This window comes from Lampetra planeri, chromosome 19 (genome assembly GCF_965212315.1).
Source record: "Lampetra planeri chromosome 19, kcLamPlan1.2.h2, whole genome shotgun sequence".
Classification (NCBI taxonomy): domain Eukaryota; kingdom Metazoa; phylum Chordata; class Hyperoartia; order Petromyzontiformes; family Petromyzontidae; genus Lampetra; species Lampetra planeri.
Window position 1 is genome coordinate 10,390,270 of NC_136125.1, and position 26,941 is coordinate 10,417,210.

The 26,941-nt window shown below is 49.5% G+C and overlaps 1 protein-coding gene across 1 annotated transcript in view; it reads left to right on the forward strand.

The window, feature by feature from the left end:
• The window catches only part of LOC144724097 (uncharacterized), a 33,231-nt gene extending 11,598 nt beyond the window's left edge, over positions 1 to 21,633 (forward strand). Inside the window, exons 4-13 of the mRNA XM_078602976.1 lie at positions 93 to 213; positions 1,810 to 1,884; positions 4,442 to 4,533; positions 4,821 to 4,983; positions 7,284 to 7,367; positions 9,851 to 9,999; positions 11,902 to 11,962; positions 14,901 to 15,530; positions 16,001 to 16,135; positions 18,666 to 21,633. Coding sequence (XP_078459102.1) covers positions 93 to 213; positions 1,810 to 1,884; positions 4,442 to 4,533; positions 4,821 to 4,983; positions 7,284 to 7,367; positions 9,851 to 9,999; positions 11,902 to 11,962; positions 14,901 to 15,530; positions 16,001 to 16,135; positions 18,666 to 18,767 — 1,612 coding nt within the window. The 3' untranslated portion in view covers positions 18,768 to 21,633. The remainder of the gene's footprint in view (positions 1 to 92; positions 214 to 1,809; positions 1,885 to 4,441; positions 4,534 to 4,820; positions 4,984 to 7,283; positions 7,368 to 9,850; positions 10,000 to 11,901; positions 11,963 to 14,900; positions 15,531 to 16,000; positions 16,136 to 18,665) is intronic.
• Positions 21,634 to 26,941: the final 5,308 nt, after the last annotated feature.

The following is a 26,941-nucleotide window of genomic DNA, read 5'->3' on the forward strand; positions in this document are numbered from 1 at the left end:
CCAAATGCCCTACAAATATTCACATAATTCCCACCGCATGCACACACGCGTGTGCACACCCCCGCATGCACACAACTGCATTCATTCTTTAGGGAGACGTCTCAGGCGAGGCCAGAGATGTTGTCCTTCGCTCAGCTTCAGTTTGGACGCGACCTCACATCTTACGGCAATGGACTTTCCTTCGATCCGTCGTTCTACAGAGCCCCCAAAGAGGTACTCATGTGACGCTTTGCAGGGGTTTCTGTTGGATGGCACAGATGGCACCAGCCGGTCCTGCAGACCAGTTGAATCTTCTTCGAAGCTACAATCGTACCACTGCTAACAAAATAATATATGCCTCGAGTTTCCTGGCTGGCTGCTGGCTGGTTTATTCTCCACCCCAGCAATATATTTAGCGGGTGACTACCTAAATGGGATTGTCCATGTACAGTAACAAAAATGAACATTTAATTGAAACGGTGGAAGAGGTTGGGAAGACGAATAGCATACAATACCAAAAAGGTGTGAACATCTAAAGACACGGTTCATTTAACACTTTCAATATGTTCTCCCAAAATGCAATTCTTTCGCAATAATCTTTAAATCCAAGAGAATATAAAAACCTCATCTTTCGGTCAGAACCAGCCATTATTCAACTTTACATGACAAAGATTACTCAGGTTATTACTGTGACTGACAGACGCAGAAGAGTGTGTTGGGATATTTAAATATATATATATAATGTCTCAATGGACTTTCGCAAGCAGGACTCAAATAAAAGAACTGATATAAAATACATTTGGTGACAAGGCCGAGCTGTAACTCATTCGCCGGTGGTTGCCAAGGTTTGCCCATCAAAGCCTGGTTTATTATCCTTAAGAATTCATATTTAAGGATAACACATATTACGCGCCGTCTACTTCACATTGAACGTTAAAGATCCCGTGACCTAATTTGAAATAAATAGGTCGTGCTTGTGGGAGTCACAGTTAAATTTAGCCTCATTTTAAAAAGCGACTTTGCAATATAATTGAAACAGCAGCAGTTTAGTTCTCCCATAACGCGGTACTTGCGTCTCCCTGAAGAACACCGCATTATGGGAAAATCGCATTATGATGAAAAATATATAATATCTGGGTAAAGCACAGCCCGCGATTACACGTGCGATGCGTAACGCAGGCTGACCAAAGACCGAGGCGCGTGGGTAGCATCTAGAAGCATCCAGCAGCATCCCGATGCCTTGTGCGACGCTACGCGGAGGCAGCCGCACGACTGCTTATTCCTACTCGCGGGACGTAGTTCGATCCACTCGATCGCGTTATATCCAATTGGCATCCGTGTTATAACAAAAACATGTTCCCTAACACATTCATCGCGTTATGTTCAACTGGCGTAATGAAAACACCACGTGGCGTTACGGGATATCGGACTGTACTGTATTATTGCAACGTCACCCACCTACTGACAGACGAATGCCCACTAGCAGGCCTGGTGCGGCCGTCACCTTGTGCTGCACAGGGACAGCTGTCATCAGGGGGTCCCCTAGGCTTAAACTAAAATGAAAGCGACAGCTGGGCAGTGGGAATGATTGAAATGCGATGCGATGCAAGGTGCTTGGAGATTCTGGGACATTTGAGCGGCCAATGGACGCAAGTGATTCATCTTTAACAAGCAGCTCATTATAATGGCACATCTGCGTTGTGCGCGTGGTCCCGGTATAATTGCTCGTCACTCTTGCAGCGATGAGGCTTGGTATGGAATCAACCAACTTACGTGTAAACCTCGAGCTGGACGATTAATTGCGTGACTGTGTTGTTATTGTTTACACAGCACGATGTGAGCACTGAGACCAAGGCCGTTCTATCTCTACCACCGGCTGTCCGCTCCCAGGAAAAGTTACGAGCGGTGAGTCAACACTGCGTGTCTACGTGCAAAGTTATCGCCTTGCAGGACTCTACAGAGGCACATTGAGCAGATGAATGCTTAACGGCAGATACCGTGCATGTATACATGGTGATGATGCGTGTGTGTGTGGATATAGAGCCGAGAGGTCGCTCAGTGTTACAGCGAGCGGCTCACAATCCAGAGGCTTCAAGTTCAAATCCTGGTTGGGGGGGTCGACTCAGCCCATCATCCGTCGAGGGTCTCTAAAATTACTACCACTTTGTGAGGAAGTCAGCAGTGGTTGTCCTCTTGAAAAAAAAACTTGGCCCGCCATAGCAATGTGGAATGTCCACCTCAGGGCTGTAAATAGGGTAGATGACCAACTTCTGAGTGCTCACTTGAACAGGACATTGCGTTGACTTTCGGTACTGCTGCTCATACACTTTCCGATTGCGGGATACAACGGTGATTTAAATACATTTCAGCGAGAGCGAAATCGATTACTTCCTCCAACTGCAGAATAAGCCGTGGATAAAATGTAACTTTTCATTGTGGGCAAACAGATAAATAACAATTCTGTCCAACAGTCTGGGGGTTTTTTTGGCCGATGTTGTTGTTTTTACAGAACGTGTTCAATCAGTTTATTTTCTTTCAAGCGTTTCTTCCAATTCGGATATTTGGCCGATTCCATTTTCCAAGCTTGGATCGCGTGATAATGATAACAGTGGCGATGACAATGATGAAACTAGCGATGGTGTGTTTCTTCTGTAAGCGTAGGAAGATGATATATTTATTGTATAGACGATAGTGCATTCAAAGAACAGAGTTGTGAAAATGATAAATGACGATGATAATGTTGACGACTATGTACTTATGTTTAAGTTCTTTCGTACCGTACGTAGCCAACCGTGATCATTATCGGAGGTGCGGGGGAAGCACAACAAACTAAACACAACAAACGCAGTTGTAAAGAAATCAGTTCTCAATCTAGATTTAAAAGTGCATATCTCCCGTGGCTTCCCAATATCGGACATTATGATGATGTATATCGGTTATGTGATGGTTAAACAGCATGGACGACGGTCTATTCAAATAACACAGTAAGTGACAGTGAGCAAATTCGCTTTGTGTGCCCTCCGGTTCAGAGTAAACAGCTCGTGTTGGGGTGCATCTGCCTCGGCCTGAGCAAAGCAGCGCGCCTTCTCTTAGCGGACACGTCACGCTGCAAAGCGTGCAACTGTTACGCACAACAAAGCAATTGTTGGGCACTGAACCATTACGGCAATTGACCTTTCGTTTATCTTTTTCTTGCCACAAAATGCCCTGGCTATCACAATATTCGAGCATGTTTTTTTTTATTCTTTGGGTCTTTTGGTAAAGTCACGTAGATAGGTTCTAAAAGCAAAGGTTTGAAATGGGCGTAGCCCAAATGTATGGCCATACATTTAACCCCCTTTTCCTGATGACGACCGCTTGTGTTGCGATAGAAACGTCGTAATTTTTAAAAATTTATTTCAACCTATCTACGTGACATTACCGAAAGACCAAACGAATATGAATTCCTGCAGTCACGAAAGCTTTAAGTCGAGTGTTTTTTTCTCTTCTTAAATACACCGAGAACTTTGATATTCGTGTGTATAGATTTGTTCTGTGGCGCAGCCTCAACAAAAATCACGCCCCAACCTCCCGCACCACGGCAAGCGGCACCACGTGTCACGCCAACACAGATGCACGCGCGTGGAGGATGTGCACATGAGTGGGTCTCAACCCTTATCGGACCCACTGGTCCCCTCCCCCTTCCTCCCTCCCCCCCCCCAGGTTACTAAGGCCACGTTGCATAGAGAAGATCACATGCCCACGCCCGTGTAGTCAAAAGCAGCGTTAACAATGAAACTGTTCCACATTGTGCGTTTTCGCGTGTTTAGTCGCCACGCGAGCGTGTTGATAACGCTCCACGAACACGTTGAAATGTTTCCTGCACGGTATCCATGCTAACCACCCCAACACCCCTTGTGCCGTGCGGGCCTTCATAGGCGCTCGGCAATATCACTTGTCCCCAACACTCTGTCTCTCTCATAGCAGGGGTGAGGAATTATCCAAGCAGACAACTTGTCTCTCTCTCACACCCGTCGGTCCACGTAATAGAAACGAGACAAAATAATTTTCCACAAATTCCATCAGCCAGGGTGAAAAAGGATTTCTAAATGCCTTTGGCTGGTCACACAACGTGGACACTTAAGTTGCTGCGAGAACACCGACTGCTTTGACGCAAGTTTGCTTAACGCGTTGAAATGAGTAACGCGGTCTTCGCTGCCAGGTCAAAATGAAATATAAATATATATTGCCCTCGAGTCTCCGATGAGTGCGGTTGAGGTACGGTGATGGACAACTTCGTTTGTAGGCCGTCTCAAAGTTGCAGGCTTCACGTGGCCACGGGGGTCCGTATGAAAAACACGAAGTTGCGGGTCGTGTCCGCCCCACCCCCCAACCACATTGTGGTAGCTTCTACCCCTCTGCTACGGGAGTTTGGTTTTTGTTTGTGTCTTGCGTGGCGTGGATTGTTGCGACCTCCTTGCAGGCGCTGACCTCCTTGAGGACCGTCGTGGAGGCATTTGGAGAATTCCCGAAGACCATGCAGAAAGGCTTGGTCAGATACGGCTGGTATGAAAGGTAACGGTGCCTCGATTCCTCTCCGAAAGTCCATCGGCGGATTGCTTTTATGACGGGGCGGCTTGCGTCGGCTGTAAAACGTCATAAGTCGAACGTAGTCGGCCTGACCGCACGCTACGAGCGATCTAATGCCGCGTGTAAACCATGCGCATGATGCTGCGCTCAACCTAGCTTAGTATACGGACCCCCGCACCTCCGATTATTGCTACGTACGGTGCGAAAGACGTTCAACATACAGTAACGTGCATACGATGGTCCCCCCGCCCCCCCTTCTCCACGCACGGCAGCTTCGGCCCCGGCCGAATCATCATCCGGCAGGGCCAGGTGCCCCAGAATTTCTACCTCCTGCTCACAGGCACCGCTCTCGTCACCAAGGTGCGCATGGACCAGCAGAGCGGAGAGGTGTCCGTCAAAACGGTCACCTTCCTCAAGCAGGGCGACTTCTTTGGGGTGGGTGTCATGTGACGCACGCTCACGCAAGTCAACGCGCGTCGCCACTTTCTAGACGAAGGGAAGGCGACATCACAATTCGGGCAAATCGCCTGATGAAGCTGGAAGCAATCAACAGCGAAACGTCGTCCTCACATTCTGAACCTTTGTGAGTTTACCCTCCGACACGCCGGTGTGCTGAAGTAGCAACTAATTGGCACGTTTTGTTTACGTGACAAACCTTACTAATTGGCTGCGTCGGGTGGCGTTCGGTTAACGACACTTTTATATTAACGCAATTTAACCACAAAAAAACCCTTGATATTGGTCGCGAACGCCAACGTGTTAAACTCCGTGCATTAGCTCTCTCCGCTTGTCTGTCTCTCCGTCTGCCACTGAGGGGGTGGTGGGGGGGTGCCATGGTAATTCTGGCGAAGACGATCGATCGTAAACGAGACTTGAGTATAACATCGTCTTGCTATTCGGGACTTAAACCCGTTGAGCAGTGGTTCTTCTTAACCTGGGGTGCACGCATCCCCTGGGGGTGCGAGATGCCCTTACTGGGAGTACGAGACACGGCCAGATTTTTGTTCGAAGTTAAATCGTCGAAAAGACAAATAAAACACGGGCATGTAAGTACAACTTACTTTATTCCATCAAACCCTCTATGTGTTTATTAACATTTATTAACATTATACATTTTTTTTACGATTGAAAACCAAAGGGGTGCAAGGCTGCAGTGAAAGTTAAGAACCACTGCTCTAGAAAATGGGGGGTAATGGATGAAAGTTTGACCCAAAAAAAGGAGCCTGGCGAAAATCGTCTTCTTGGTTTTTTCGGTAAAGTCACGTAGGTGACTTTACCGAAAAAAAACCAAGAAGATGAATCCCTGCAGTCACGAAAGCTTTAAGGCGAAAACCGGTTAAGCCTTTTCGGCCAAGGCGATGACGTCACAGGGACGTCACGCCTCCTCGTGGCGTGACGTCACCTCGCAATGCCACGCGTCGCTTTTCTTTGCCACTGGCAGGGCCGATGCTGTCACGAGTTAAAGAAATCCTTCCGAGGACAAAAGCACTTTGGCAACGATGAATATGCACGCTTTTTCTTCTTTGTTTCCACGAGGGGAAGAAAAAAAACCTCGCTGACTCGAGGCTTTTGTTTGTGCGCAGGGCAGTCCTGTTGTGGAATTGTTTTTATCGACTTTAACCAGTGCCAGGAGAAAAAAATAACCCATCTCTAGTTCAGTGTTTATAAAGTTCACATTCCTATGCAGTCCGATCATCTTCCACGCTCGTGCAAATGTTTCATAACCGAGTGAGCATTATGCACGTGTGTGTGTTCGCCATACGCCGCGTAAAGACTCAGTTTGGCCATTCCAAGCACACGTTGCAATCTCTGGAGACAAGACATGGTTTGTGGATGATGATGATGATGATAACGATGATGGAGATGATGAATAAGAAAAACACCACTTCGAGTGAACGCCAATGAGTTACGTAAGCTCAGGCAGGCTTTTTGCGGCATGCCATTGATTCACGCGGTACAAATTATCAAGGCCTTCATTAGCCAAGACTATTAATTACCACGATCTCTCGACGGGGCTCATCGTGATCATTACAGCCGCCACGCGCTCTCTTCAATCAGCACCGGCCCCGGCGTGCGATGTTGTCAAGCGCCGATTTAGCACCTCCTGCCGTAATTGAGTCAACTTAATGTCCAGGATGAGTCGTCATTTGTAAAGGTGCAGCCCTGCAATCGCTCGCTTTTGTCACTGCTGGTGAAACGAAAAAAACAAACAAACAAACAAACAACCTTCACGGGAGCGTACTCCACAGAGCCCCCTCGAAGGGGGTTTTGGCCTACTCTTCCACATCTTGGCAGCGGTGGAAATGCACCCCCCCCACTTTGCTCCACCATATGCGACATGCCAATCAACGAACTATATGATGTATACTATTATTGGTTCTTTCGGTAAAGTCACGTAGGTGACTTTACTCTTCAGCAATTGTTTCTTGCTGTGGTTGTCCCACCTGATGACGGACGCTTGTGTTGCGCCCGAAACGTCGTGATTTAATTTATTTTATTTTATACCCACGTGACTTTACCGAAAGAACCAAAGAGTATGGATCCCTGCAGTCACGAAAACTTCAAATCTAGATTGAACTATAATGTACTCATTTATATTGCTGGGGGGGGGGGAAGGAGGTTAAGCCAGTTGCGCCCTTCATTCCCTGCCGCGACGGGAGATCGAACGGCGACTCCTGCCGCCTCGCAAAGTCCCGTGTGCTCACCGCGGCGCTCGATCATTCCTCGTGTTACAGGACCTGGCCATTCTGATGCGAGCGAGGAGGAACGCCACGGTCGTGTGCAAGGAGACGGTCGCCCTCCTCACCGTCAACCGACAGGTCTTTGTCTCCCTCCTCCTCTTTCTCCTCCTCCTCATCATCTTCCTCCTCCTCCTCACAGCAGCGGTGGCTCTCGGCTGGCCATCGCACAAACACGGCATCGCGCGCTTTCTCGCGCGTTTCCGCGGCCGTCTGGAACGCTCTGCCTTCCGATATTCGGAAGCCGCTGGAGCTGTAAACACTTTTAAATCGTCTGGATTGAAAATTAAATTCTTTAGAAATGAATTTTGTGTTCTTGGTTCTTTCGGTAAAGTCACGTAGAAAGGATGTAATAAAATAATAAAAATAAAACATAATAAAATAATTCTCACGATGTTTCGGCCACAACGCAAGCAGCCGTCCTCAGGTGAAGACCAGGTCTGTCGTTTATTACTTCCTTTCTACGTGACTTTACCGAAAGAACCAAGAAGATGAATCCCTGCAGTCACGAAAGCTTGAAATCGAAAAAATGAATTTTGTGTTTTACTGTGTTGTCCTTCACACGCAACTCCGATTAGCGCGGTTGGCTACGTAGGGTGAGAAAGTATTTCAACATACGCACGCACAATACGCTCGAACAAGAGTTCCTTGCATTCTTGCGTAGGCTTGGTGGGTCTCCGCCCTGATAAACAGCACAAATAGCGCCCATTGTTTCAACGTGGTGTCGGGTTTAGAGTCTTTATTTCATAACGTTGCACGTCCGTTGCCTATACGTGAAGGAGTTCCATATTTGGCTGCGCGGGGTAAACACACACAGGGGCGCAAGTTGATGCGCGTTGCGTAATTTACGTGAATTGAACCGGGCGAGTGAATGTTTGGCGCAGGAGAGGGACGACTGCTGTGAACACGCTGAGGCAACGCGCATGGGGCTGGCTCGCTTAAATCACAGCACATGTAAAGACTCACTGTGCAATGTTGAACTCTAAATGTTGGCGTCCCCAGGTGTGGTTTCCCTCCCCCACCCATCAATGTATCTGGGGGCGTCATGTAAAAAGTGTTATTTTTGAAAAATCAACGTAAATTGGCACGAGTCACACGCATTTTTATTGATGTGTGATCCTTCAAAGTACACATCGCCTACGGATATTTACACACACAAAATGAGTCCCAACTTACTTATTATATCATCGCATTTTACACGTGCATAATCGACGAGTATTATTTAGATGGTTAAATGGAGAAGGGGGGGGGGGGGAGCGCTCCGAACCTTGTGACCTGAGTTTGATTCCTGCCCACGACTATACACGAGTGACGAACGATATCTGAACCGGTCCCTGACCAAACTCTCACTCACCAGCCCCGTGAAGTGCGGACATACAACCCCCAAGACGGACGCGGTGTAAGGCAACCTTCATCCATCTGTGGATTGACAAATGGATGTAAATTATTATGCATCATTGACATGGATACGACCACCTCTTAGCGACACACCTTACAACTTTCCAGTAAGAATTCACTTTAAGGTGAGAGACTTAGTGAGCAGCCGTGGCAACCCATGAAGTATATTAAATCAGGGGGCTCAGCAAGGGGACTTTCTTCCCCGAATATAGCCCATGCCCCCACAGCGATACCTCGCAATGTCTACCATCATTCAGATTGACGGTACATAGTACGAAGCCTGTAGCCCGACAGACACATGGTTAACAATCAAAGCTGGGCAGTAGTGAGGGTGTCTGAAGTAGCGATGATGCAAGTGTGGTCAGGGCTTCATGCCAGCGGGGTCTGCTTGGGTCTGTGACCCACCCAGAGATCGCAATCGGCACGCACAGCATCGCACCGCTACACCACTCGACAAGGCTGTCGCAGACATTCACAGTCGCCGCCACCCTCCGGTTCACCAGCGACCTGAAAATTACTCAGTGAGAGATTTAGGCCCTGGGTGCAGCATTGTCAACGCGGTTACAGTTTCATTTATTAGGTATAGCCCTGTGAGCCATTCGGCTCTTGATTCGGGTGCAACCGCAACAAACAAAACATGAACAAGAAAACATCTTAAAGTTGTTACGCGCAAACTGAAAAATCCAGGAAAAAACAGCAAAGTCTTCCAGAAAAAGCACATCAATGCTGTGTGCAAAAATCCCAGTGGTATGCAAGTCCAACAATAACAACCATAAGACAATTTAGAATAAAGTTATCAGTCTAACTCTGTACTACAACAAACAAATTCACACCTGATGATGATTGCTTGTGTCGAAACGTCGTGAGACATTTTATTGTTTTATATTTATATTATTTTATTATTCCCCTTCTACGTGACTTTACCGAAAGAACCAAGAATATGAATCCCTGCAGTCACGAAAGCTTCAAATCAAAATTTAAACCGAAACGTTTTCGAAATCACCAAAATAAAGCTACAAAAGCAATGAGCACGAGTCACACGCGGTGCTTCCTGCATGTCCTCACGCACACCCGTGGCCACTGTGTGCCTCTGCTGCTGCTGCCTCCTCCTGCTGCTGCTGCTGCTGCCTGTTTGCCTGCTCCTGCTGCTGCTGCTGCTGCTGCAGGACTTTGTGAACATCTTCATGCAGAACGGCGTGTGCAGTGGCGAGCCCGAGTTCGTCAGCTTCCTCCGCTCCCTGGAGGAGTTCCAAGGCTGGCCTCTCCACATGCTCCCGCTCGACAGCACCAGCGTGTGCATCCACAGCTACTTTAGGTTCGCCTGCGCCTCGGAATCCGTGACCAGGCGAGGCTGCGTTAGCTGGGTCGTGGAGTCGGCATGCTCATCCAGACAAAGACAATGACAAAGATCCCTCCCCCCACGTATAGCCTTAACAGACTGTTGGGGAAAGTGCTGTTAGCGAGCACCTATGAAGGCCGGCACGGCACACGAGGGGGTGGGTGGTCAGCACAACGCCCGACCGCCTTTGTCTCCCCAGTTGCGATGTTGTACACACCGCGACGGATACTTATTTGAGGCCGACCCGACTTAGGAGAGGCCCAGGACCGGTTCAGATAATCGTCACCGGTGTTGGCCGTGAGCGGGAATCGAACTCGGGTCACCGGGTTCGTAGAGTAGCGCGCTAACCGCTGAGCCACCGCTCCCCCACGTACTCATCCACCACCTGCCCGAGACAGATTTTGTTTGGCCGGGTAGCGGGGTCGAAACGGGCACGGCACGGGCTGGAAAGGATGCGGAACTTAGTGGACTTGCCGATGACCGGTACCTGCTGTGTCAAGATCAGCGGAGGGCAGAAGAGCGGCGCTCGCGACAACGAGCGGAGCGCCGTGCGGTTAAAACACAGCAAGGTGGCACAGAGGGGAGCACAGGTGGTGCATCTTCCAGTCATCTCAGTCTGTTAGCACACAAAACCTGTCCGGTGACATCCTGCCAGCAAACCGTTGACACTTCACGACTCAAAGTGCACCGAGCCTGGCCAAAGCGTCGCATCGATGTCACCAGTCGGCGGCTGTTGTCTGATCGTGGTTCGTGTGCTGCGATACGATACCGGCCACCCAGCATCGATTCCTTGCCAAACATAATTACAGTGCCAATTGGCATCCTATCGGAACCTGCACCGATCCTCCTCTCGGTCAATTCAGCATGCAATGAGTGGGTGCCATCATTAAGCATCCCATAACTGGCTATGATGTATTGCTTGTGACAAACACAAAGGTGAGCATTGTGCAAGTGATACACCTGCGGAGCATTTACCGTGACGTGCAAAAGTTAAAATTTTATGTTCACGTGACACATTGTCCGTGGTTCATGCAGAGTTGGTGTCACGGTGGCGAGATGTTAGCGACGACTCCTGGTGTATACGAGGTTGTGGGCTCAACCTCGACCCTGATGCCTATATATAGTTGGAGTTCGCATGTCTCCCTCTTTATCTTCCCACGGTCGCGTGGATTTTTCATCGGGGTCCTCCGGTTTCCCCCCTCCACATTTAGAATCAAGGTGCGTTTCGAGTATTTGGCTGCTATAAATGTCCACATGATGATAGAAAGCTTTCATTTGTGGTCAGGTCTCTTCTGAACAAAAAGAGCTGTATTTCTCGATGGGCCTTACCTGGTCAAATTTTTTTTATTTAGTATTTTGTGAAACTCCCAATCCCAGTGGGGCTGCGAGGTGGCCAGTAGATGGCATCAATTGCCTCGTGCAGACATTGGAGTGCTGTCCCTCTCTCTGCAGTCGTTCCCTCTGGCTACTCTGGGTTTGCTCCCACATTCCAACTGTGTTGTGTTATTCGTCGTCATTGGATCTTGACGATACGCTGTGAGCCATTACGATTATTCGAAACTTCCTGAGTAAAATGCATTAATTTGCAATTCAAATCGGCAAAACGTCTCAATTCTGCAGCCGACTGATGAAAAAAAAAATCAGCCTTGGAATTCCGTGGCCAGCGAGGTTGCCCTGTATAAATAATCGACATCATTGGGTGATGATTTATTTTTGGCTTGGGCCACGTACAAAAACAAAACCACCGATCGCAGCGTTGGCTATGAGAACCCACGTGTCACGTTCAGCAGCATCGTGACGGCGTGGAATGTGGCTCGGCGGTGGGCTGAAGTGTGTTCCGCGCAAAATGTTTCCTAAGTGTGTGTGTGCTCGTTACAGGCGTGGAGCTGTCATTTGCAAAGACACCGCGACCTCAGACATGCTTTACGTGGTCAAGTCGGTGAGTTCCACCCACCTCAACCATGACCTCACCCCCTCCCTCCCCCGCACCTTTCCTACGTATTTTTCAATTCATCTATCAGGCTGCGTCTTGCAGCTTGCAGCTAGACCTGCTTAGCGGGACAACATTATTTTGTATTATTATTATTGAGATCACGATTGTTTACCCAGGAAAGCCTCGCCGAGTCTCATGACTCCCTAGTCAGTAGGATCATACCAAGCTTTGGGCAGCAGGGTGCTGATAATTAATTGCTGAGTATTGATCCATTTGAGTCCCGCACCTCCGATCAGCACGGCCGGCGACGTACGGTGCATTCATCGAGCAATTTGCGGGTCCATCTTCTTGGTTCTTTCGATAAAGTCACGTAGAAGGGAAATAATAAAATATAAAAATAAAACATAATTCTCACGACGTTTCGGCCACAACGCAAGCAGCCGTCCTCAGGTGAAGAATGAAACACCACCATACTTGGAGCGTATATTTAAGCTGGGTTGGAGGGGGGAAGGGGTGGAGGTGGGAAGAAGAGCGCCTTGACAAAATAATGTGCATATCAAGTGGAATTTAGCATATTTATGGGAAATGCGTAGGAGGTGGGCGGGGGGGTTTCAAAGTCGAATTTCGCGCATTTGGACTGCAACGCGGGATTGCCTCTGCGCTCTTGCGTATTTATATCACGGGAACTTCAAGTTCAAGTTCATTTATTAGGTATAGCCCTGTGAGCCATTCGGCTCTTGAATCGGGTGCAACCGCAACAAACAAAAAAACAAAAACACGAACAAAAAACATCTTAAAGTGACTATGTGGCTAAGTCCAAACAGATAATCCAAGAAAAGACAGCAAAATATTGCAGAAAAAAACACCGTACACCAACGCTGTGTGCAAAAATCCCAGTGGGATGCAAGTCAAACAACAACAACAACACCAACAACCATGAGACAACTTAGATTAAGGCCATCAGTCTAACTCTGTACTACAACAAACAAACATGGCTAAACCAATACACTTTTCGAAATCACCAAAATAAACTTCGCCAATGGCTCGTGGGCATCGCGGCTGTTACGCGCCGCGGTCGAAGCCGGAGCCACCGCTGGTTCCCAGCTGCGAAGCTCTCGAGCGAGCGGAGAATGCGCTACCGTGAGTCCTACGGTGTCCGCACCACGCTACTGGTGACAGATTCACAGCCCAAAGCAGGCGTTCTTAATGGGTGTCGGGGGTAAGGAGGCTGCAGGCATCGTTTGGGGATCAGTGCGAGACTATCGTGGGGGTGGTGGTGGTGGTGGTGGGGATTCGTGGAGAATGTAAAGTGAATTACACGATTTAAATGTGAGTTTCGAACAATTTTTTGCAGAGGACGATGCGCTGAGTTGACCACAACTCGTAACGCCCCAACTGTGGGTCAATGGCCCTTCGCTCCAGAGAAACGTCGACATGCGTGAATAGCGCAGCCGTGTCCTCACAGTTCCCACCCATTAATTCTAGATGTGAAGCTTTCGTGACTGCAAGGATTCATATTCTTAGGTGTTTTCGGTAAAGTCACGTAGGTAAAAAATTAAAATTAATAAAAGTAAAATAAAAATAAAAAATCACGACGTTTCGGAGGCAACACAAGCCTCCGTCTTCAGGTGGAACCGTCACAGCCCGGCAGCTGTATCAAGTAAATGAGAGATTACCCCCCCCTCAACCATTATATATACGGAATGGTATCTCTTGTAATCTCTCATTTACTTGATACAGCTGTCGGGCTGTGACGGTTCCACCTGAAGACGGAGGCTTGTGTTGCCTCCGAAACGTCGTAATTTTTTATTTTATATTTTACTTTTATTAATTTTAATTTTTTACCTACGTGATTTTACCGAAAAAACCTAAGAATATGAATATTCCCACCCATTTGCCGCAATGGAACGGGTGACGAATGGCTGGGTAATCCCCGCTCGCTCTCTCGTCTCCTGGTCCAGACACGCATTGTCGCGCCATCTCCAGTATTCGCTCAGTATCGATTGCCTTGCGACTCGCAGGTGGCAATGGGGCAGTGGGCACCGAGCTGGAAACATCTTCTCCGTTAAAATGTTGTTCTCCTGCTGTCCAGGTCGGGGCATGGTGTCTCAACAAAAGAAAGTTGTGTTGTGTAAATGCGATTTAAATTTTTTGTGATGTTTTTATTGTTGTTGCATTACTCATCCGGGTCCTGATTTTTGTTCTCAAGTTGTAAGCAGTATGTCAGACGAACATCGTTCAATTCATAATATTTATATTATTTTATTATTTCCCTTCTACGTTACTTTACCGAAAGAACCAAGAATATGAATCCCTGCAGTAACGAAAGCTTTAAATCAAAATCTCTCAATTCCTCAATAATAGCATGATGACGATGGCGATGCTCTCCACCATCATCATCATCAATCAGCCGCGATCTATCCACTGCTGAATGACGGTCTCCGCAAGCGGTTTCCATCGCTCAGCGTCTTGCTCTGACTGCCACTGCGTCTCCAGCGTCGCCCTTTCTATTGAAGTGTACTGCCCAAGCGCACTGCATGTTCTCAATATCGCTCATCTCGCTTGCATTTTCCCCTCCGAGCCGCGCGCCCATTCTGCTGTCTCTCAGCGTGACTCCAAAGCGTGCGCCTCCATTGAGCGCTCCTCTCTTTATACAAAAAATTAATTTCGGCGCAGGAATTACCGAACGGTGGCGGGAATGTGTCCAAGGAGCTGTCCGTACACTTTGGCGTAAGATCGACGTCCCTTTATCCCGGGACCCGGTGAAGGTTCTTGTCGGACCCTAGGCACTTCTGTTAGCCTTCAGTGATAACTCTGCAGCCAGATTTGTTGGGGTGGTTTTCTGTAGGCCCTAGACACTTGTGCCCACCGTGCCGATTGGATACCGCTGCCCCCGCTGCCCCCGCTCGTCTCAGTTCTCCTCTGCCGCGCTTCCACGTCACAGGGCAGCGTCCGAGTGCTGAAGGCGCTGGCGCCGGCTAAGCGGAGTAGCGGGACCCGTACCGCCGCCGACGACTCTCGGCCCCGCAGAGACTCGCCCGGGACCGCCGGCCCCGAAGAGACGGAGAGAGACGCGCTGGGCGCGAAGCCCCACGCTGCTGCCCGGGGCTCGGGCCGGCCGGGCAGCGACGCGCGCGCTCCGGCTCCGCGCGCGCGAGCGGAGACTCATCCCAAACTCGCCGGCGGTCACTCCGCCGGCCCTCGGTCCTCGCTGCCGTCTCTGCGGGGTTTTGAGAACGGCGAAACGCCGCCTGCGGGCGGGGAGGTTGTTCGCGGGGTGTCGCGCAGCTCACAAGAGGCCGAGCAGAGGCGCGCGATGGATGGACTTGGTGCTGAGGGTGGCGGTGGTGGTGATGATGTGGCCGGTGGTGGTGGTGATGATGGCAGTGGTGGTGGTGGTGGTGGTGATGATGGCAGTGGTGGTGGTGATTGCACGAGAGAGGGCGAGAGCGGCACCCGTGACACGAGGGACGGCCACATCGTGGGGTCAGGGATTTCGAGACACAGGAGCAGCCCTGGCGACTCCCACAAGGTGTACGTGCAGGTGCAGAGCCTGCAGTCTGGACAAATATTCGTAAGCAGCTCCTCTTGGCTATTTTTGCATACATATTGAATTTCAAACGTATGGCAAAACATCATATGTAAGATTGGTATTACATATGTTAGGTTTTTTTTCTGGTACAGGGAAGCGTTAATGGCAGATATGATAATTATTTTGGTTTGTGTTCGTGAAACACTCCCTCTGCGTTTCCTCAATTTGTAATGTTTAGTGTGTTTACCTGTTTGTGAAACACTTCATGAATCAGTGTACATTTTTTATTTAAATCTACCAAGTCATCCCTGCCCACGAACGTTGTACACTAATGAGTAATTACGCACACGTACGCAGCCTCTTGACTTCCCACCGCTGGATGAGGGCCGGCCACGGTTGGTTTGGGGCGATTGTTTGACCATCACTCGGCACGGTGCGACAGCGTCTCGGGGCAGCAGGGAGTTGTCGGTGGCGGTGTGACCGTGTCCATCGCCGCCCCGTGGGCTTTGCAGGGCCTCACGGACACAGTGTTCAACGAGAGCACGAGCATGGTGCTCGTGTCCGAGGGGGCCGAGTGCGTCCTCATATCGCGCGAGTTCTTCCGCAAGCACGTGGACGACGCCTACATTCAGCACCTGGGCAAGAAGGTTGGTAACAGCAGCAGCAGCAACAGCAGCAGCAGCAGCATCAGCAACAACAGCAGCAGCAGCAGCAACAGCAGCAGCAACAGCAGCAGCAGCACCACATCTCCCTAGCCGCTTGCACAGGAGCTGATTGCATCGCTGAACATCCAGGGTGGATGCTCCCTCGAGGAGTGTTCACTCCTTGGGAAGCCACTGCGTTGTTAGTCTCGACCGCGGGCCACTGTCCCATTTCTCGGTCATCCCTGCAGCGGCTTTTGGCGAACCATCGAACAAAGACGGCCACCGCATCGCGTGCTGTCAGATGCGACCCTGCGGCCGTCTGGAACGCTCTTCCTTCCGATATTAGGAAGCCACTGGAGCTATGAACTTTTAAATAATCATCATCTAGATTGTAAATTTTATTATTTAGAACTCCTTTTTGTGTTCAGCTTGTTGTCCTTCCCCTGCACATCCGATTAGCACGGTTGGCTACGTACGGTGCAGAAGAAGTTCAACATACATTCATACATGCATTGAGTAAAACTACTTAGCAACATCGGCCCCTACTGGCAGGCTATACCCGTCTAGGGGCCATGGTGCCTTCGTGATGGCCTTGCCCTATGCCCTATAGCTCATCGGATTCCTCCAATCTCAATAACGATTCTGATTCGAATAATAACAACAACGAAGGCCTCAACGCGTTTGCCAATACCACTGCCCTAAAAGGAACAACTATATCATAGGCAACGTTTCGGGTGATGGCCCTTCTTCATGGTACTTGTAGTATCGCAAAAATATGTTCTGCAATAATGTAGCGAAAACCCAAATATACTCATAATTATCGTTATTAACTAATTAACTAATTAAGGTGACGAGATTTTTTTTTTCAATGAGACTGAAGTCAAAACGTCAACCTGGGAGGTTCCCCTTTCGCCGATGTCCAACTCACCCACAGTGCACCCAGTCTCGTCAGATCTCGGAGGCTAAGCAGGCGTGAGCCTGGTTCGTTGTTGGCCGAGTGACCGCCAGGCCTTGCCAGGCGCCGTAGTCACGGGGCTGCGAGGTGTGGCCAGGAGATGACACTGCTGAGCGTTTGGTTCTCTGGTTTCCTCCCACATGAATTGTATTGGCCAATTTTATCCCGATGCAGGAATCACCTGAAGGGCTTTATTGAGACTCGAGTGAGGCTTTCCTGGCTAAATACTTAGAATTAATTATTTCCTACAAGTGCAGGCTCAAGACTAATTGTTTCCTGTGACTGACGCTATCAATGCAATGTCTTGATTCAAACCTTTACCTTCCTGTTAGCTCTTTAACCCTGTGCCCCGCGCCAACAGCTTGCTCAAGAAAAGCCCCCTCTTTAAATAACCTCGAAAATCGCGTCCCATTTCCTGCACACTCTCCTTCGATGCGGTTGCTTTCAAGCGCTGTTATGCTCCACGATGTTGTTGCATTTTTAAAAAAAATCCTAAACCGATGGGCGGAGAATATGCTGCTCTGGGTAGGTGTGGTTGACGTGGCTAGCGGTCGTGCGTTTGCGGTGGAGTCGATTGATTTGCTACAGAGGGTAGCATTCCCTGCGCACAGCTGCTGGCAATTACGCAGATGCGATTGAAACGACTGCAACCTCTAAATAGCCTCTCGTGGCCGGCCAAAACCTCAAAACAGCTCAATCAGATAGCCGGGCAACGTTTCCTGTTGCTTCGTGATCTCAAAGACGTGGGCTGTGGTGGTGTTTTTTTTAATATTCCTACGTGTATTTTGACATCCCTGTGAGAGTGTTCATATTCATCGTCCACTGCGGGGTGAGGACTTGCCCCAATGGCGTGTGGGTTCTAGGGGCTTATTGACCATGAACATCGCCAAGCTGGTCAGCGCAGGCTCGTGAAGGCTTGCGGTATAGCATACGCGGTGGCATAGAAGCGCAGTACAATAATGGGTTGGGTTGCACTGCCCCCTGGTGCCCACAGCGTAGCGCTGCTTGGGCGCCACCGATGACTCCCTGGCCTGCACTACGGTCGACCCACCAGGCACGATCCAGGCTCAAAATCCCTGCTTAGCTTCTGATATCTAGTGTAAATAGACATATTCCAGGCTTCATCTTCTTGGTTCTTTCGGTAAAGTCACGTAGAAGGGAAGTAATAAAATAATAAAACATAATTAAATAATTCTCACGACGTTTCGGCCACAACGCAAGTAGCGTCCTCAGGTGAAGACCAGGTCTGTCGGGGAGACAGCGTTGTGGCCGAAACGTCGTGAGAATTATTTTATTATGTTTATTGTTATTATTTTATTACTTCCCTTCTACGTGACTTTACCGAAAGAACCAAGAAGATGAATCCCTGCAGTCACGAAAGCTTTAAATCGAAATATTCCAGGCTATTTAGTCAAGTGATTGATGACTGACTATCGGTTCGATTACTCGATTAATCAGAGAATACAAATGATCGATCGTGAAAAGAGTTGTCGATGACAATTTTACTTGATTGACCGATCGTCCCAGCTCTGATTGTTCCTGAATTTTGCTGTGCCTCGCCTTTCTCTGTGTGTTCAGCTCAGCCCGTACCCATCACACGAGAGCTTGCAGAAGGAGCTTCAGTGTCTCGTGGAGTGGAACCACTTCAAGACCACGCTGATCTCCCGCTTGCTGCGATAAGGAACGAGATTTGACTTAAATGAACATCCCCGTTCCTTAAAGCGGCGGGTGCCGACGTGATGCGGTGCAACGAATGAAAAGACTCGACTGCAAATGAGTTACCCTGATTGCTAATTCTTCCCTCAACGGGAGTGGCTTTTGACTGTGCAACACGAGCTGAAATCCTAAGCCAAGGTTGAGAATAAGCCTCATCATTATTATCATTTTGTTGTAATTGTCTCCATCATCACGAAGATCGCCAAAAGTGCCGTTGAGCACCGTCTGGCAAAGTCTGCACAAACAAATCGGTGGGAAGTTAAAACATCGGTCGTCTTGCTGTGGGGGAATGTGGGATTTCCGTTCCTACTTCAGGACCACTAAGGCGGAGACAAGTCCTGCCACGCAATTAATTTGAGGAGTAGGGGAACGTTGTATCTGTGTACTCGTCAACGGGGGTGTCGTTGTTGAAATGGGTGGCGGCGCTGGGCGCAGGCAAATCAAGCAAAAGTTGAGTTCCCTAAGCAACACAAGGGGCCCCCAGATTCGTGAACTAAATACAGCGGTGAGTCAAATATCTTCTCAAATTTGAATATAACAAAAAAATCATTCAAATTGAATTAACATAAACAACCGATTATTCTCTGTAATTGCTATCCATGAATCAATAAGAATAGGTTTTGCTCTTTCTGGCAATAAAACAGGTGTTACGATGTTCAAACACCAACTATAATCCTTTTGCAAAGAATCAAAGTTCGCATTAGCCACACGTATTTGTGAACATGTACACAAACATGCTCTGATAATATTACATATACATTGCCTTTGAAACATCTAAACACCTCCTGTTTTATTGCCAGAAAGGGTAAAACGTATTCTTATTTTTTCATACTTTGACACTGGCAGAAAAGCTCCCATTTAAAAAAATCTCTTTATCGTCTGCATCTCTCTTCTCGTCTCACTTCACCTCTCCACTCTTTCCTATTTTACTTGTATCTCTCTGCATCTCTTCTGTCATATCACTGTGATTTTATACATCGAAAAGAGAGTTGTGGGTGGGTGAGGGACAAACATAATTTGATGGGCCAGCACCCCCCCACTGAAGTGGGTCGCCACGATGGTGAGATGTTAACTCCCTCGCCTGGCACACACAATGTCGTGGGGTTCGCTCCCGACCCTGACGCCTGTTGTATATTTGCAGCTGTCATGGCTGTCTCCTCGTGGTCGCGTGGATTTTGTCTCCGGGTCCTCCGGTTTTTTTTTCTTCCACGTTTAGAATGAAAATCACGCGTTTAGAGAATCTGGCTCCGATACATTTCCACGCGATAAGCCACTTCGCTGAGCTGTTGTGATTTGTGATGACCAGGTCGCTTCTGGAAAGAAGAGAAAGAGCAATTTAGCTCACTGGGGCCTTACCTGGTAACGTGAAAAATAGTTTGTGGTTTAAATCTTGACTTAAAGCTTTCGTGACTGCAGGAATTCATATTATTTGGGTCTTTCGGTGAAGTCACGTAGATAGGTTCAAAGAAAATAACAAAAAATTATACAAAAAACTACGACGTTTCGATCACAACGCAAGTGTTCGTAATCAGGAAACGTCGTAGTTTTTTTGTTGTTATTATTTTTTGTTTATTTTCTTTTGAACCTATCGCCGTGACTTCATCGAAAGACCCAAAGAATAGAGTTTGTAGTTTGTTCGAGGCCATCGCCACGCCGCTACAGCCCGGTCCATGGGGGGTGACCAGAGGTCGCAAACGGGTTTTGATTCCTTACCCAAAATGTACCCGCCGCACCAGGGTCGCAAATGGGTACCTGTACCCGGCCGGGTAGGGTACGGGTACCCGTTCCCTACCCGTACCCGTACCCTACCCGAAATGAGTGACAAACGGTTACTCACCAGTGACTCACGGCCCACCCGTACCCGTACCCGGCCACACCAGGGTCGCAATCGGGTAGGGTACGGGTATCGGGTACCCGGTTGCGACCTCTGGGGGTGACACGGGACTCACAGCTGCATCTCCAAACATTGCCAGCAGGGGGCACTGCGAGGCCGTTGCATGCTCGAGGTTTACCAATGCCTCTATGGCAAGCGCGTGCGTGTGTGTGTGATCACACGTGTTGCGGCGGTAAATAGAGAGAGAGAAGTTAACATACTTGCAGAATGTGCAGGTTTTCAGATGCAATTGTATGGGTATTGGGTTGCAAGGGAAGTATTTTTTAATTCCTAAGCAGGTTATTATTTTTTGTTTTTTTTACGTGTACTATAACAAAAACAAGCAAGTGCTGTTCGCGAGCACCTATGAACGTCGGCACAGCACACGAGGGGGTGGGTGGCCAGCACCACACCCGGCCGCCTTTGTCTCCCCAGTGGCGATGCTTACACACCGCACCAGGGACTCATTTGAGGCTGAGTCGACCGAGCGGAGGCTCAATACCGGTTCAGATAATCGCCACTGATTTTGGCCGTGAGCGGGAATCGAACTTGGTTTGCCGGGTTCGTAGTGCTACGAACTAAAAAAACCCGTACAGAAATGCATTATATAATGTTCAAGTAGGAATGTTATTTCTCTACGGTTCAATTTAACACATATAAACGGAAAAAGTCGAAACATTGACCCATCAAAGTTCTATTCTTTAAACGAACTTTAAAAAAATGCATCAGGAAATTCCAAACAATCCTGAAACCACAACAGGAGTAGCCCACACGCGGTACAATGGGTGGTCAAAATAAAAAAATATATATATAGAAAAATACACACGCAGGCATTACGTTTATTTAGAAAGCCCGTCTTCACGTGCAAATATTGTACCCCACTAGGGGAGTTGCCTTCACCACTTCAGGAGTTGGTTGGGTCACAACACATTTCAAAATAAAAGTCACCGGTTTCATTCTCTGCGTGCTTTTCATATTTCATTCTCAAAATGTTGACCATGAGGTTGCCACTTGTCTCGAGTATGACCGGACACTCCAGGAATTTGCATGTGGTCGGGTGACAGGAATTGATTTGTGGTAGCGTGTTGAACGTTATTACAGTGAACTGCACAGCTGAAAAGACCGAGACTGATTGGACAACCCTCGTTGCGCAACACGCATTCTCTTTCTCATCGATATGAATTGAGTAGCAACGATAAATCGATGTCTGAGTCGTGAATCAATCGTCTGGTTTCAAAGGATAGCGAGTTAATCCCACTGGTGCCCTCGGGAGAACACTCACAGTGGACATACGCAGACTCCCATAGCCTCACGCAGAGACCCACAGACTCACAGAGACCCACAGACTTACACAGAGACCCACATACTCACACAGAGACCCGCAGACTCACACAGACTCCCATAGACTCACACAGAGACCCGCAGACTCACAGAGACACACAGACTCACAGACTCCCATAGATTCACACAGAGACCCACAGACTCACAGACACCCATGAACTCACACAGAGACCCACAAACTCACACAGACCCAAATACTCACACAGAGACCCGCAGACTCACAGAGACCCATAGATTCACACAGAGACCCGGAGACTCACAGACTCCTATAGACTCACACAGAAACCCATAGACTCACACAGACTCACACTCATACAGAGACCCATAGACTCACACACATACCCATAAATTCACACAGACCCACAGACTCACACAGAGACCCATAGACTCACACAGAGACCCAAAGACTTACACATACCCACAGACTCATATAGACACCCATAGACTCACACAGAGACCCACAGACTCACACAGAGACTCGCAGTGGACAATGTGTTCCACTTTTGTGGTGCACCGCAAACACGTTAGGGCGATTCTCCTATTATCCCATTGTGGAATATGTGATTGCAGCTGCTGCGACCAGTTCGAATTCAACGTAACGTAGTGCATTGGAATACGCCATATGCAATTCGGGCATACATTTTTACATCCGCCATTTGACATGATCATTAGAATCCCAAATTGATTTCAATTAATGCATCCATGAATTGTTATGTGACTGATTTTCACCAAGCTCCATTGTCTAACCCATGACTCACACTCCCCAAGGAAAATAACCTTTAGCCTAGCAGCTATCCTGTATTCGCCGCCAGCGATATATGAAAATGCACAATGGTAATTCGTGGGCTGTGCAGTTAAAATAAACACATTTAACGTGACGGTTCTTTTTTGCTGTCATTGCTGGCAGGGCTGAGATCATCAACTCACTACACTCGAGGATCCGGATTAATCACAGACTGCTGCCTGGATTTGAACCTAGGATGGCGGTGTAGAGTGTGGGGTTACTTCCACCCCATTTCCATGACATCCGGCCAGCGTGGAAAAGTAGGCCAAACACTCTCTAGAGGGTCTCTCCAGGAAGCGACGTCTAGTGGAGGTTCTTCGGCCAATAGTGGCATGAGCAAGCCATTGCAGGGGATGCACTTTGGATGGCACATTTGTGCCAAAAAAGACATCACAAGTTCATGAAGATATAACTTGACCAGTACACTACCCTTGGACATTTCCTTTCTGTGAGACATTCTATTTTTGAAAACAGAAACGACAAAAAAAATATGTCCACGCGGCTCTCTGAATGTCTTTCATAATCTGTGTGATTGAAAACTTCCGAGGGAGCAACGTTCCAGAACACTCGAGAGCGCCTCGTCGATTCACGGGGCAATTGGAGCGCTCCGGATAGCGGCCACTCGTACCGACCACCTCACCCCGGCCACCTCACCCCGGCCACCCACCCGGCCACCCCCGCGTCTGGCGGTGATCTCAGAGCGCTTCTCTTCCCGAAGCCCGCCGAGACGCCCACGTAGAGTCACGGCGGCGTTGCTTACCCCTTGGTGCCATCAGGGATTTCCCGACAGCAAGGGAAGCTGGTATTAATAGCATTGTTTGCTAATATTTCATGCCAAAGCATCTGCGTAAGCTACAAATAGAAACATCGATACGTGCAACGTTCCCATGCTTGTGACAGAGGATGTTGTTGTTGCAACGTTCACTTCTGACCGTTAACAAAAATAATGACGGCCATTATCTGGTCCACTGCTGGACGAAGTCCTCCCGTCGTCGAAGGGCTCCTCATCATCGGCACGGTGTAGGGACACCTTCAACCAGCAGGGAAGTGGGTGGGGGGTGGGTGGGGGGGAAGTGGGTGGAAGTGGAGGGAAGGTGGGTGGGTGGGGGTGTGTGGTGGGTAGAGGAGAGGTGGGTGGGGGGTGGGTGGGGGTGGGAGTGGGGGGAGGTGGGTGGGAGGGAAGTGGGTGGGGTGGGGGGGAGGTGGGTGGGAGGGTGGGGGGGAAGTGGGTGGGGGGCGGTGGGTGGGTGGGGGTGGGGGGAAGTGGGTGGGGGTGGTGGGTGGGTGGGGTTGGGAGGGAAGTGGGTGGGGGGCTGGGGGTGGGGGGGAAGTGGGTGGGGGGGTGGTGGAAGTGGGTGGGGGTGGGGGGGAGGTGGGTGGGGGGGGAGTGGGTGGGGGAAGTGGGTGGGTGGGGGGGAAGTGGGTGGGGGGGAGGTGGGTGGGGGAAGTGGGTGGGGGTGGGGGGGAGGTGGGTGGGGGAAGTGGGTGGGGGTGGGGTGGTGATGCTCTCAACAATGAAGCGCGCGTGCGCTCGCTGCGGACAGCGGCGCATCCTGTTGAGGAAGCGCGTGCCCGTGGAGAGCGACTGGGACACGTGGCGTGGGAGAGAGACAGAGGAGGAGCGCGGGGGGGGGGGTGTTGTTAAGTAAGAGGGGGGAGGGGTGGCGGGGGCGAGCGGTGGTGCAGTGGTTAGCGCGCTACGAATCCGGCGACTCGAGGTTCGATTCCCTATCACGGTCAACGCCAGCGACGGATATCTGGATCGCTCATGGGATTCACTCCTCTAGGTCGACTCAGCCTCAACTGAGTACCTGGTGCCATGTGTAAACATCGCCACCGGGGAGACAAAGGCTGTCCGGTCACGTGTTGGCCACCTGCTCCATCGCTCCAGTGCCAGGTTGTCTTAGTAGCAAAAGTAGCTACATATGTAGTAGTAGCTACTATTTATGTGTAGTAGCTACGGGCCCCGCAATTTCAAGGGCCCCGCTCTAAATGCTTTCAAGCTATCAATTCCGGTTCAGTGATTCTGCACTTGTTCTATTACTCTAGTACCATACCGCCTTCAACTCTTGTGAACGACTGGGTGTTTAAGTTTAGCGATTACTCGTAATATCTGGTCGTATAGCGAATGAAAAATTACAATTACTTTACTATGCAAGTAAAATTTGGGTGTGTTAATATTTACATGGGGTTTATTTTATTTTATTTAGGACCCCTTTATAACAACATCATCATGCTCCAGGCATCGCTCGTGCGGCGTGCCGGCCCTCATAGGCGCTGCTCGCTGACAGCGCTCGACGCAACAGCAACAGCCTGTGAAGGCTGCACGGCGAGACTCGTAGCGGGGATAAGAGCTGTCGTTCCCAGGCGGCGGCCGTCTGTGGCGTGGTGTGCGGTGAAGCTCGCAATGTCGACGCTCCCCCCTCTCATCCTCCTCCTCCGTGGCCGCTCTCGGTCTGCGGCAGCCGCTCCCCCCCCCCCCTTGCCAAGGGAAACAGGAAGGTACAGGCGGGGGGTGCGATGTGACGGCTTCCCACCAGCGGTGGGCGAGTGAGCGGCGGAGCGGTCGCGAGCACGTGGACTTTAAACGAAATCTTTGTTTTTAATTCGACCAGGTAAGGCCCCCCCACCTCACCCCGCACACACCGCTGAGCTGCGTAGGTTTTCTTTTTTCAGGAGCGAACCTGGCCGTCACGAATGATCGCTCAACGAAGTTGCGTAATCGTCGCGTGGGAAGTTTTTTTTTATAGCGGACAAATACGCTGAACGGCACGCTGATTCTAGACGTGGTGGGGAAAAGCGGAGGACCCGGAAAAAAGACAACATCCACGCGGGCACGGGGAGAGAAGGAGACGTGCAATATCCAAATATACAGCAGCAGGCGACAGGGTTGCGATTTAACTCACAAACCTCCTGCATACCTGGCGGGGTAGTTAACATCTCCTAGCCACCGTGATGATGATGAGAGAGAGATACAAACTCCAAATATACAGCAGGCATCAGGGTTGGGATTGAACCCACTACCTCCTGTATACCTGGTGAGGTAGTTAACATCTCCTAGCCACCGTGATGATGATGAGAGAGAGATACAAACTCCAAATATACAGCAGGCATCAGGGTTGGGATTGAACCCACTACCTCCTGTATACCTGGCGAGGTAGTTAACATCTCCTAGCCACCGTGATGATGATGAGAGAGAGATGCAAACTCCAAATATACAGCAGACATCAGGGTTGGGATTGAACCCACGACCTCCTGTATACCTGGCGATTTGCCCACGCGAGCAGACACCACTGCCGTGTTCGCGACGCCACGACACGCGCTTGTGTGTCTGTGTGTGTGTCTGTGTGTCATCTCAGTCATCTCAGTCAGTCGACTTGTGGCACCTGCTGGGTCTGCCCCGTGACCTCCTGCCAGCGGGCGTTCGACACTTCACGTGGCCTCAAGGTGCACATGGCCTGGCACAAGCGACGGCGAGCGGTAGTGTAGCGGTTAGCGCGCTGCGCTATGAACCCCGCGACCGGAGTTCGATTCCCGCTCACGGCCAACACCAGTGACGATTATCTGAACCGGTCCCGGGCCTCCCCTAGGTCGACTCAGCCTAAAATGAGTACCTAGTGCGATGTGTAAACATCGCCGCTAGGGAGACAAAGGCGGCCGGACGTGGTGTTGGCCACCCACCCCCTCGTGTGCCGTGCCGGCCTTCATAGGTGCTCGCTAACAGCACTTGCCCCTACAGTCTGTTAAGGCTATACGGGAGATCTTTGTGTCTGTGTGTGGGGGAGCGGTAGTGTAGCGGTTAGCGCGCTGCGCTATGAAATGTGCTGTCACCCAACCAACCCCTGACGTGCTGGAGGCAATTCCCTTAGTGGGGTACAATATTTGCACGTAAAGTCAGGCTTTCCAAATAAACGCATTGCATGCGTGTGTATTTTTCTATATATTCATTTTTTGTAAGTTTTGACCACCCATTGTACCGCGTATGGGCCACTCCTGTCGTGGTTTCAGGATTATTTGGAATTGCCTGCTGCATTTTCTTAAAGTTAGTTGAAAGAATAGAATTTTGATGCGTCTATGTTTCGACTTTTCCCCGTTTATTTATCAAATTGTATTGAACCCTAGAGAAATACAAATTCGTAC